This window comes from Camellia sinensis, chromosome 1 (assembly GCF_055761805.1).
Source record: "Camellia sinensis isolate YWXY chromosome 1, ASM5576180v1, whole genome shotgun sequence".
NCBI classification, from domain to species: Eukaryota; Viridiplantae; Streptophyta; class Magnoliopsida; order Ericales; family Theaceae; genus Camellia; species Camellia sinensis.
The window spans coordinates 217,731,523-217,745,233 of NC_138961.1; the positions used below are offsets into that span (position 1 = coordinate 217,731,523).

The 13,711-nt window shown below is 34.4% G+C and overlaps 1 protein-coding gene across 5 annotated transcripts; it reads left to right on the forward strand.

Moving 5' to 3' along the window:
- The first annotated feature begins 2,989 nt into the window (after positions 1-2,989).
- LOC114258444 (putative receptor-like protein kinase At5g24010) lies at positions 2,990-9,940 on the forward strand. 5 transcript variants are annotated; one of them, XR_014344589.1, is made up of 4 exons: positions 2,992-5,656; positions 7,325-7,394; positions 9,223-9,263; positions 9,697-9,940. XR_014344589.1 is itself a non-coding variant. In XM_028198399.2 (2 exons), the coding sequence occupies exon 1, from the start codon at positions 3,102-3,104 to the stop codon at positions 5,640-5,642; it is 2,541 nt and encodes an 846-aa protein (XP_028054200.2). In that variant the 5' UTR covers positions 2,990-3,101; the 3' UTR covers positions 5,643-5,656; positions 9,697-9,940. The 5 variants fall into 5 exon arrangements, 2 of the variants coding, with proteins under 2 accessions (XP_028054200.2, XP_082751333.1); XR_003627975.2 differs by lacking the exon at positions 9,223-9,263; XR_003627974.2 differs by lacking the exon at positions 7,325-7,394.
- The last annotated feature ends 3,771 nt before the right edge of the window (positions 9,941-13,711 follow it).

Consider the following 13,711-nt stretch of genomic DNA (forward strand, 5'->3'; position numbering starts at 1 on the left):
GCTACCTGACAAAAAAAATCGACCGGCGGGAAAAAGTGGTCTCCAAGAAAAAAAGGTGGTCTCCCACCCCTGTACCACCTTTCAAACAATGAAAATAGGGTCCATGCCAAAAATGAACCAAGACGGATGCAAAACAAGTGTTCGGGGGCAAAAACGTGCAGTCGGGTGTCCTGAAAACTGACTGTTAAGCATCGAAAGTGGCGTGCGACCACGAAGGTGGTCTCTCGCGCCACAGTGTCCCTCTAGAGAGAGGAAACAAGGTGTGTGCCAAAAATCGGAGCAAACGGAGAAAGTTAAGCGGTCTCGAATCGAGGCGCACGACCGACGGGTTCGAAAACCAGAAACTGGTCTCCAAACGGGAACAGTGGTCTACGACCACGAAAAGTAGCCTACGGCCACTGAGAGATGGTCTACGAGATCTCTCCCTCCCTTCAGGAAGAGAAGACAGAACCTGGTTCGCAAACGGATGCAAAGCACAAAAGAGTCTCGAGGTCTGGGGGTAAGGCTCTCAGCCAAGACTCCATAACCTTAGAACGAGCATAACATGTGCAATCACCGAGCGCTCAATCGATAACGTCTGAGTCTTAAGGTCGGTCAAAAATGGGGTGTCTACATTAATATAATATGTAACATCCCAAACTCAATATGACATTCCCAAACCTAACGTGACATTGAAATTCAAAATAACTTGATTAATGGCAATACCATATATGGGAAATCCAATGTTACCATAGATTATGATCGTATCTATATGGTTGGAAATTTGAAATTCAAAATATAAATGTAACATGTAACATTCCAAACCCAATGTGACATTCATAAACCCAATGTTACATTCTCATATGCTTCTCATCCCAAACCAATGTAAATGTAACATGTAACATCCCAAAGCCACCGTGACATTCCCATATGCATCTCATTCGAAACCCAACGTGGCATTCCAATACTCCACCATTGAATTATGAATATTGTAACCTCCTAAATGTAACATGTAACGTCCTAACCTAACCCATGTATTGAACCACCATCATCCCCAACCCAGCGTAATTTCAACATTGAGCGATGGGATGATATTCACATTCAATTACAAACCCAAATCCCTAATAATTTTGCTCAATGTACAGTGACATGTATGTAAACATCGATTACAACAAAGATACGATACACATTCAAACACATATACAATTGAACAAACATACAAATGTCATCTACTACATGGTGTATATGAGTTAACGTTGCACACTAAATGTAACATGAATCGTAATACGATCATCTAGGTCCCAATGTACAATTGTCATCGTACAGCATGGTTTATGCGGAACACATCGTGATGCTGAACACATTCAAGCAATTCTTGAAGAGATTTCTTTTCAAGTAAAGAAATTCTTGAAGTTGTTGCCATAGAAATTGCATTTCTATAAAATGTGACATTCTCATATGTTGGTTTACATTCGACATCCAATTAACAATCGAAACCAAACACCCTCAACCCAACCCGAAACCATACACACCACCCCACACGTTGAACATATCAAAACGCATCAACCATCACAATGTCAAATACACACATTCAATCAGAGCATTGGCCAATGTATGCCTATCAATGAGTGTAATAGATTGTCAATGCCTTATTAAAGATGAATAATCCGCACTTCAACAAATAACAACACACTTTAACAAAAAACAAACAAACAAACACACAAAAACATACATCTTTCCCTCAACTGATTAAAGCCAAGATTTGTCATGGGAATCAACACACAACTCTCAAACTTCATCATATCATCGACCATATCCATATCCATGTAAGCAATATTTTGAAAATGCACTTGAATCTCGCGATCAAAGCCAAAAAAACTCGTACGGTCGTTGCTTGTAGACTTGTCTTTCCTAAAAACCTTTTCAAATGTGATATGATGAATGATAAAATAAGGTACAATATGAAAACAAATTAAGGGTATAATAGTACACTAATATCATTCATTTACAACTCATAGGATTTTATGGAACACATTCCTATTTAAATAGAATTTCAAATTCTAAAAGAATATTTATAAGATTTCATATTAAATAAGTCTTGTAAATAAGACTTATAAATAATTTTGTAAATAATATAAGGATAGAAGGTGTCATAAATCCAATTATATCCTTGATTTATTATATCCTCTGTAGTAATATTTCCTTTTTGAGAAAAGCTTCACGAGGTGAATAGTTGACTTATTACAGTTGCTTAATACTAAGGGGTTGTTTGGAATGTTTTAAATAAGTGTACTTTTTGACTTTTTATAAAATATGAGTTGTGTTTGAAATGATGTAGTAGAGAGGCGATATAACTTAAATAAGATGATGTAACTTAAATAAAATAGTGACTTTTTAATTTTTTGATTTTTTTACTTTTTTAAGACACTCCAAACAAGGCCTAAATGACACGCCATGAGTGAAAATTGATTTTAGGGAGTTTTATAGAAATGCAATTTCTATGGCAACAACTCCAACTTCAAGAATTTCTTTACCTGAAAAAAAAAAACCTCATCAAACAAACTTAACTATGGTTAATCTTTCAAGCAAAAATGATTTGGACCCCCAATTTTTCAAACCCCCATGACCCCCAGTGTTTTCTTATTGGCTGGAAATTTTTTTTTTTTTTTTTTTTTTCCTATCTGCCAATCACAATGCCCCATGTGGACTGGGGGTGCTGGGGGTCCCCAGCACGGTTGATCTTTCAAGTGGGTCTCATTTATTTAGGGTTTCTTTGGGTTGGCATTTTTAGTATTTTTTGATTTTTTTAGAAGTTAAAATATTTGAAAATTTATTAAAAAATTTTTTTTTTTAATGTAAAAAGAATTCATGTGACAATTTAATGTAAAAAAAAAAAAAAAAATCATGTGACAATTCATGTGACAATTTAATGTAAAAAAAATTCATGTGACAATTCATGTGACAATTGCCTGACTTGGTCAACCGATTTGTCAGTTTGAATGTTCCACTTTCTTCGTCGTCCATACATTACACGATTAGGTTTTCCAGTTCACTTGTATTCATTCACTCACTCCATTCATAAACAGAAGCAAACTTACCTTAACAACAACAACTACAATTCCATGGACACTCTTCGCTCCCACAATCCTCTTCTCTCTCTCCTCTTCCTCCATCTTCTTCAATTCTCATCTCTCTCTCTTCTCTCATCAGCCTACACTTTACCAAACAAGTACTTCATCAACTGCGGCTCAAACTCCGACGTCTCAGTCACCGGCGCGCCCAACCGGAACTTCATCTCCGACGAGAATTCCGGCTCCTTTTACCTCGTCGGAAAAACCAGCTCCGTCTCAGACACCAACACATCAAACTCCTCTCCTCTGTATCAAACCGCAAGAATCTTCACAAACCCGTCTTCATATGTGCTCCAAATCGACCCGAGTGGGACTTACATGGTACGCCTCCATTTTTATGCTTTCTCTTCTTCGAAGAAAAATCTCTCAAATGCCCAATTCAACGTTTCGGCTTCTGGGTTTTCTCTGTTGTCGAATTTCAGTGTTCAAAACCCTATAATCAATGAATTCATGCTCACCATCAATGTATCCGAATTTATAATCTCTTTCACACCTACCCAGAAATCGTCTTTTGCCTTTGCAAATGCGATTGAGGTTTTTCTTGCCCCTAACATCACAGATGTTTCGACTCCGCCCATTCATGTGACTCCTTCAGGAGCTCGCGGTACCTACGATGGCTTGCTTTCTCAAGCCCTGCACACAGTTTATAGGGCTAATGTGGGTGGTCCTCCGATCACACCAAATAAAGATACACTATGGAGGAATTGGGTATCTGATGATGATTATTTAGTTACCCCCAATGCGGCGAAGAACAGTGAATTTCATAGTGATAGGCCTGCATACCGTCCTGGAGGAGCTACTGAGTACTCTGCCCCTGATCTTGTCTACCAAACAGCAAAAGAATTGAATGTAAACTCTAGTGGGGGTTCAAATTTCGTCAATATAACGTGGCGGTTCAATGTGAGTAAGAATGCTCCACACTTCGTTCGAGTACATTTTTGCGACATAGTTAGCACATCCTATAATGATGTTCTTCAGTTCAATCTGTATCTGTATAGCAAGTTTAGTCAGAACATATTTCCATATAATGTTGTTGGCCAGTTGGCAGTTCCATTTTACGAAGATTTCGTGGTTGATTCTGACAATTCTGGCCTTATGGATATCATTATTGGCCCTCGGAATGATTCAATAACTAAAACAGCTTTTCTGAATGGGGTAGAGATCATGGAGGTAATAACGGGATCGGGTTTGGTAACTGAGGTGAAGAAGCCACCGAAGAAACATCTGTTTGTTGTAGTTGGTTCGGTTGTTGGAAGTGTGGCGTCTCTGCTAATGTTGGTAGTAGTGGTCGTGGTGTTTCTGAATTGCAAGAGAGCAAAGGCTGTTGAACCTTCAGTTTGGCAGGCAATCCCTGATTATGGAGGTGGCAGTTCTTATGTTAGTACTACTGAAAGAACGGTCAATGGCTTCCCTCTTGATAATCTAAATCTTGGGTTGAAGCTATCTTTTCAAGAAATTCTGTTTGCAACTAATAATTTTGACACTAAGTTGATGATTGGTGAGGGTGGGTTTGGAAAAGTCTACAAAGCAACTCTTCGGAATGGCATGAAGGTGGCTGTCAAACGAAGTGAGCCAGGAAATGGCCAGGGCCGTCCAGAATTCCATACAGAGATCATAGTCTTGTCCTCAATTCGCCATCGCCATCTTGTTTCCTTGATTGGGTATTGTGATGAAAGGTCTGAGATGATACTTGTTTACGAGTTCATGGAGAAGGGGACTCTGAGGGATCATCTATACATTTTGAATGGAGAGTCTCAGAAATCATCGTCACAATCTGAATTGTCTTGGAACCAAAGGCTTCAACTTTGCATTGGTGCTGCAAAGGGTCTAGATTATCTTCATAATAGTTCAGGAAGAGGCATCATTCACCGTGATGTTAAGTCAACGAACATCTTACTTGATGAGGATTATGTGGCTAAAGTTGCTGATTTTGGTCTCTCAAGATTAGGTGATCTTGATCAAACCCATGTCAGCACAGGTGTAAAAGGTAGTTTTGGTTACCTTGATCCTGAATATTTTAGATGCCTACAGTTAACGCAGAAATCCGATGTTTACTCATTTGGGGTAGTCCTCCTAGAAGTGCTTTGTGCAAGACCAGCCATCAATAACTCGCTTCCTGGGAAGGAAGTGAACTTGGCTGAATGGGGGTTGTTTTGGCAAAAGAAAGGGCAGCTTGAAAATATTGTTGATCCTTTGCTTGTGGGCAAGATCAATCCCAATTCGTTGAGAAAGTTTGGTGAAACGGTGGAGAAGTGTTTGAAAGAATATGGTGTTCAAAGGCCCAACATGAATGATGTTGTGTGGGACTTGGAATATGCACTGCAGCTTCAACAAACTGCAAGGCACAGAGAACCTCATGAGGACAGCACAACAGACGCATCGTGGGTGCTGCCAGTGCCTGCCATTCAGCAGTTGCCTTCTCATAGCATCCCAATTGATGAATATGACATTCCCATGGATGATTTTACAGATACAAGTCGTTTATATGCGCACGGAGTGTTCTCCATGTTGAACATTGATGATGGCAGATGATCTTGCAGTTTGAGGTACAATTTTTGGTCTTCCTATGTTTGGTTCTAATATGCTTACAGGAATAATGCTGAAGAAAATCGGGCATTTTTCCTTTGTTGGGTTGCTTTGCTTTATAAATTTATGGTTGCAAATTAGGTGAACGTTTCAAATGATAATTGTGTAAAAATCAGCATAGCAAATTGAAGTATTGTTTGACTTTCAGTATAATTAATGTTGAATTCTGGATTTCATGTTGGACGGTCTTAATGTTTTAATCAAGAGATGTATGTGATTAGAATAATGCTATATATTTGATTATCATTTAAGGGAGTTCTTTTTCTTTTATTGCATTATATTATATCTGTATTCCTAATGGCAGTGTGCAGAGCGGCGTCAATCATGCATATAACCGTTACAAGTGCTAGCATCTAGAAATCATGAGGATATGAGACAGTAGGACTTGAAGCTACTTAATGGTATAGTGTAGAATAGAATTATTGTCCTTTACTGGACAATTGGTATATTTAACGTTCTCTTCCAAGAACAAGAGGACACGATTGTTTTGGACAGTTATAGATGCTCCTAGATATTCAAGGTCTATTTGTCGTGCAGCATTTGTTGGAAATATAATTTTATGGTGACTTTAATATGAAATTAAAATTATGTTTTGTTTCGGCTTTTTGATAAAAAAAAAAAAAAAAACACAAAAAGTTAAAATTGACTACATAAGTTAATAAGACAAAACGTCACGTCTAAACTATAATCAATATACTTTTTTTCTCATAAAAGTCAAAAAAGCCAAAAACAAATAAACCAAACGAGGCTAGAAAAATCAGGCTAAAATAGTCAAAAAGCCAAAAGCTGAGCTATTTTAGCTCTTCCCAAACGAAGGCTAAAGAAGGTCCTAACTATTGGTTGAGGTGGGATTAAATAGGTTTAGATTCTTTGTAACAAAATTTTTACACCACAAAAAGAATAACAAAAAATATTAAGAATTGAATAAGAAATTATCTCATAAAGTAAGCCTCATGCATGAGGTATTGGAAATTGTGTATAACTACCAATCATATATTGATCGTAGAGGAAAGCATTGATGGATATTTAAACCTCAAGATTTTGATACGGGCATGAGCCTTTTGAGGTATTCAAATTTTTTGAAAGAAGTTATGGATGCTTCAAGGATGGGCTTGGGCCAAAATTATGGTCCAAGTTAGTTATGCAAAAATTGTCACATGCGCGCCGCCCGCCTAAACCAGACCCGGTCGAGTCTAGGTCCGTGATCTGTGCCCTTGGGCTGAGGTTTGGGTTGGGCCGGATTGTTGGTCTACCAACTTAATCTTTTTGGGCCAGGTTTTTTTGATGGCTGCAGATATACACACGTGTATATATAGTGTATAACTCACACACTTATTCCCCATCAATTTTGCATATTACTCCATCAGTTTTGCAGAAATAATGGGTTGCATTTGTTGCCAACCTTCATAGCTGGAGGTTTTTCCTCTCTTCCCCTCTTCCACATTGTATATAAAAGGAGGTCATCTTCCTTGGTTTTGACACATAATTTTTTGCCTCTATATTATACAGTCAGTCTGCCATATATTTTTCTTCATGTGTTAGAGAATACTGTCATTGTCAGTTCGCCGAAGCTAAACAGAAGATGTTTCTGCATTAACGGGTCTATATTGTCGTATCTTGAGAGACAGATGCCAATACACCACTAGCACACACGGTGAGGCAGCGAATCTGTTTTAAGGAGACTGTGATATTACACAGGTTTCGGTTTGCTATCTTTTCTTCGTTTTATTTTGTTATGTATTTCTATTCAATCTAGTTGTAATTTCTCATGATTTCATGTTCTGTATTATAATTTATTAAATATAAATCTGTTTATTTATTTCATTTTATTACACAATTTACACAACAGCATTTTGATTTAATCACCCCCAACATTTATCTATATATTTGTAACAACCCCGATCCGTAATTAGCTACTAATCCGTAGTTAATGATGCTAATGAGAGGATTAAAAGAAATTATGTGTTTATTCTGTATTTTGCATGATTTTGGCTTTCTATCTGTTACTTGTAGAAATATTTGTCTAGAATTCCACTTTAATATGAAAATTGAAAGCCTTATCGGCGTCCGAAACTGAAATTGATTACATCAATGTGTTATTTGGAATTTTTAGAACCATATGGCAAATTTTATTAAAAATTGATTCAGAATGATTAATTAGGTTGTGTTTGGCGAGCCTAATGTTCCAATTAATGTATTTTAGCATCATAACTATATATTCAACACATTTAGCTCTTTTCCCCTCATTCCTTGAGTGTCAAAATCTGAGAATTCATTTTAGAGAGAGTGAGAGTGCAATCCTAGAGAGAGAAAGGTAGAGATTAAGGAGAAATTGAAGGCTATAGCTTGAATTGGTCAAAGATTGTGCAAATATCTAGCTATTGAAGACTTTAGGTAAGATTGCAACCTCTAGATTGTGCATCTAAGTTATTAGCATGAGATTTCATCAAGATCATGAGTTTAATTGCATAAAATAAGCTTTGAATGAAGATTTGAGTTGTAATTCATACATGCATGCTTAGTTTAGTTTAATTTCATCATTTTAAACATGATTCATATCATCCATGTTTGAATTATCATGTTTTGAACCTTGATTTCATGTTTTGAAAAGAGATTTCTTACATGCATGGAGCTTATGAGCTCAATTTACAAGTTTCAAGAGTTTGGAGCAAAGAGATTGAAAAGTTTTGCATGCATGTCTATTCCTTTACAAATTGAGCATGATTTCCAAGAATTTTCTCATGCATGTTTGAAATTCATCTTAATTATGGGAAATCATCAAGTTTCTAGTTGTTTTGTGGTATTTGATCATTTTTTGAGAAGCTTAAGATCAAGAAAATTCATGCATGTTGTGTTCATGAACATTCTTAAAGTTTAAGTTGAAATTGTGAGTTTTTGGAAAACTCTTGGGCCATGATTTTATGAAATAATCCTTAATTCATCATGTTTTACAAGTTTGCTAGGTTATCTCAAGTTTTAGGGCCCAAGAGATGTGTTTTGAAGTTTGAAATTCTAGTTTTGAACTTGGGGGTGCAATCTGGAAATTCCAAAATTTGCATCTATGCTCGAGCGTGGGAGTTCACGCTCGAGCGACCATTGTTTGTGTGTGCACTTCTGCTCGTGTGACCTAAAGTACGCTTGAGCGTGAATTGCAAGCTCCCAGAAGTTTCATATCTTTACAGACCGCTCGAGCGAGGGAACCTGCGCTCGAGCGACCACCCTCATTTTGCATGTCCGCTCGAGCGGGGATCCTGTTTTCAGAAATTTGACTAAGTGTTTTTCCAAATATTTTGGCATCCTCATTACATCTTAGGCATTTCTAAGCCTTAATTAAGCCATGGTAATGAGGTTATGGATTAGAAACACACTAAGAAAAAGAATGTATTAAGTTAAGAGTTTATAAGAGTGTGTTTTAAGCAATGTGATAAGAAAGAATATGAGCTATTGTAATGAAAGCTAAGCCGTAATGGCCACCTGAATGTGTAATGATAAGATATGTTTGTGTTATGTGCTTTTGTGTCTGTAGGTCAACGTCTGGAGATTGATTGACCGTTTCCGAGAACCACTGTGAGTAACGTAAAGATGCGTTCATATGAATTATGTTTCAAATGAATTATGATAAGTCACCATTTCTGAAATGATATTTGTTTTCGTGAACGAATGTTCTATGTTTGAAATCTATTATGGCATCCATAGATAGTCCTAAGTCATGGGAGACGACATGTTAATGCGGGTCCATGGCATTCATGTGATTACGAGATCTCGTTAGCCAATTCATTGTGGTGATATGTGTTTAATCGGTATCCGGAACCGATTACTCTAGTCGGAAGACGTTATGTGATGTGTTCTATGAGATGTACCATTATTATGTTCTGATACGAGAATGATTATGCTATGATCTGTTATACGCTTATGATATTGTTCAGATTTCGTTCACTAACCTCCTTACATTGATGTTATTCACTAGGCTTTAGCTCACTGTGTGTATATATATGTATAGGTGGGCATTCTGGAGATCGAGTCTGAAGGCTTTTGTCTGGATCTGTGTTCTGTTGTCAGCTAACCCTTCTGCCTCATGTGGAGGTTCCTGGAGTGTCTCAAGTGTTTAAGTTCTATTGTTTCTGTATAAATAAGACTCGGTTGTTCTGTTGGTTGTACTTACGATACTCTAATGTGTGTGGGTATAATGTATGAATGACTTTTAATTATGTATATAAAGTTTTTAAATATTCCGTTTCATATAAGTCAACACAGCTCATTGGACAATTATATTTATGTATTAGCTTTCACTAGTCCCTTAATTTTGTTAATCTGTTCAGAGGCCTTCGGTAATCCAAGGATTACTGGCTCGTTACGATGCTAAACCTATAGGGGCAGGTTTGGGTCGTGACAATATTATATGAGGAAAATGGGGTTTTTAAGAATACTGTAGGAGTTCCAAACTCTCAAACTAATTTTGTTAATTTCTTAATTTCAAAGAAATTTAAATTAAAAAAAAAATCTATTGGTTAGTTCATTAAGTCAAAAAACTAAAAACAAAAAAAGGCTCTAATTATCTATGATTTTAAATTTTAAAATTCAAAACAATATGATAAGTCACTCTCTTTCTTTTCAAAAATAATTCTAATCAAAATAATTCAAATAAAGAAACAATAAATGCACTAATTATTTATGGATTTGAATTTCAGTAAGCTATCCTGACTCTTTTCGAAAATAACATAAATCTTAAAATTTTAAAAACCCAATCAAAATAAAAATTCAATACAATTCTCTCTTTAGAATACCCAATATTTGATCATTTTTTTAGCCCAACCAACTCCTTTCCAAATGTAATGATGCAAAGGTTAGTCTCTCTTTGTCAATTGTCCAAACTTATTTCAAGTTTGTTTGTTTGTTATTTTTATTTATTTATTTATTTATTTTGTAAACTTCTATTTTCGTGTGAGTATTTTTTTTTTCTTCTCTATATGACTTTTTTTTCCAACTAAATTGATAATAAATATATATTTGTTTAAGTATCTTTGTTTTGGGAGTTAATTTAAATTTTTATTATTATTTTTTTTTGGTAGATGTTTGTGTATTTTTTATATTGTTGTTATTATTATTTTTGATATATGTAAATTGATAATACAGTTATCATTTTTTTTTTTTTTTTAAAGAATAGGACGTCTTATATTGTTCTTTATGATTTGACTATATTTTTTTAAAATTTCTTAAACAAAATTTTCAAATTTTTTTATTTGTAAAAAATTAAAAACATTTAATTGACTTGCCTATCAATAAATAAAATTTTAAATAATAAACACTGTTCTATAATATATGGATTTTAAAAATAAAAAAAAAAATTATCACCCATATATGGAATAAGAAAAACAAAAACCACACATTTTTTTCATTTTTTATTTTTTACTCTTTAAAAAAAAAATTTATCAACCATATATGGAATAAGAAAAACCAAAACCACACATTTTTTATTATTTTTTATTTTTAACTCTTTAAAACTCTAACGGTATCTTTTTATTTCTCCAACATTGTCTTTTTAAATTTGTAAAGATAAAAAAGTAGACTGGAGTTTCATAATGGTCAATGGAGGTAGTGAGCATGACAACAACAAGGGTGATGATGATGATGAGCTCAAAGTATTGTTTGGGTGGGTTTTGAAAATGTGAATATTACTTAAAAAAATAGTAGATATTTTGGGTGATGAATTGATTTAGAAAACTAATGTGTGGTTGAGATTAAATGTGAATTTTACTATATAAAAATTGAATATAGATCATATATTGTTTTTTTACATATCATTTTGGATACTTTTGTATCACTATAAAAAAAATTATTGTGATTACATGTTACTTATCATCTGATATATTATTGTTGTATTATTGTAATGAGTTTTATTATTAATGCCTATTATCAATGTAGAGATGAGACATCACATGATAAATAAAAATATGTTTTGTTATTATTATTATTATTGATAATATATTTCTTTATTTATTTTTTACAATGTTCAAAAAAAATTTTATGTTCATTGTTAGTTTTTGTAGATGAGGAGTCAAAAATAAATTATATATAATTCAAGTTATAACTAATTTGAGATTGAAAAGGAAAGTTCAAAAGAAATGATAATTATATAATTTTAAAAAATACAAAGAAAAATTGGAATTATAAATTATATTATGAAAATAATTTAATGAAAAATTGATCAAATTTAAATTTATGATTATTAAATATTTTTACTAAATCATCAATTTTTTATTCAGGTTCTAACCTAATCTGGTCTTAAATAGTTTTTCAGATATAAATATATTTTAATATTGATACAATCAATATTAGACATATTTTAAAAAGGGTAAATTATATCGATAGTCCCCGCATTTTATTTCTTGTGTCAATTTGATCTCTGTAATTTTGACTGTAACGCCCTCAAATTAAGATATAAATCATTCATTCACAAGTTCCATGAACATAAAAAAAAAAAAAAAGTACATTTTCATTCATCAAAGTCTTATTTACAAAAGATATTACATGTTAACATCAAAGTAAATGCCTTACGGGCTTACAGCTTTCCAAGTTATCACTTGGTTACAACAAAAGAAGAGTTCTAACTCTATACATGAAAAGCCCTCGGCTTAGATTTACATTTAACACAAAATATAAATAACAAAACGGAGTCTTCAACTCATAAACCTCCCAAGCTAAGACCTTGGAGGCGGCATATCACCTGTACCTGAAAAATGGTGTCCCAAGTAGGGTGAGCCAAAGCCCAGTAGAAATATGTTAAACAATATATGAGAATTAACTAAAACATTAGCATTTGATAAATGTTTAACACTTGTAAACCAACTTACACCAAACCCACTACAAAACAACATGGATATCTTAATCAATCCACTTCCCTTTACTTATCAAAATCATTTCATTTACATAGCTTATTGTTATTCAAACAATTCGAAACGAGACTACAACTCATTCATCAACAATTCAATTATAAATATCATTCATACACTTCCATTCACTTGTCATTTTACAAAACTACGTCCGAGGGTACCGGCACCCAAATATAAATACGATTTCGGGACTTTCACCCTAGACACTCCGGCCAACTTAATTATCCATGGAGTCCATCCCTTATCTCATCCCAAACAATGGAGTGCATCCCCTATCTCCTCCCAAACAATATACATATACAATGTATTTAAACAGATTGTCATATACAATGACCAGTTCAATCACATATACAATGTTCACATCCAACCATCATATTCAATGACATATTCTAATTGATTAGTTCCAATTTACCTAATCATCATGCAGTTTCTATAACAATCATGGCTATCCTCCACCGATAGCCCAAAACAGTTATTTCTAAACAGATAAATAAATTTATCAACTTTTTCATAGGTGAGTGATTTATCAATCCAATTACACCATTTAATCACATGTTCCTTCAATTCCATAATTTCCAAGCCAATTTCATTAATTACACAACAAAATCCACTATTTACACAAAATAGTTATTTAATTTCAAACTAGGGCATTTTCCCTCAAATCCCAAAAACATTGACCCAAAGTCCAAATCTCACCATTTCAACAATTATACACCATTAACCTCATTTTTAAGATACCTCTTACACATAAGGAGTTTTAATTAGAAAATCCCTCTTTCTCAAATCAAGACCCAAACCCTAACTTCACCCAAACCACCCATTTATACAAAATGACCATTATCTATGTTAAAACCCATATAGGAGAGTAGAATATCCCTACCTCAAGTGTAAAATCCCAAAGGAGAAGAGCCAAGCACGAGATAAACTCCAAGGAGGACGAAACCAGCTTCTACTCAGATGAAAATGGAGATCTTGAAGAGCTCAAACTTTTTATCAAATGAAGGAGGGTGAAGAGATCACTAGATCTAGGTCAAAATGTAGAGCGAGAGCGAGAGAGAGAGAGAGAGAGAGAGAGTATTTTAGAGAGAGAAGCTCTCAACTTAAGGTTTTGGAAAGTTGGAGAGA

Excerpts from the sequence above, each read along its gene's own strand:
- LOC114258444 (XM_028198399.2), top strand. The coding sequence starts at position 3,102 with ATGGACACTCTTCGCTCCCACAATCCTCTTCTCTCTCTCCTCTTCCTC.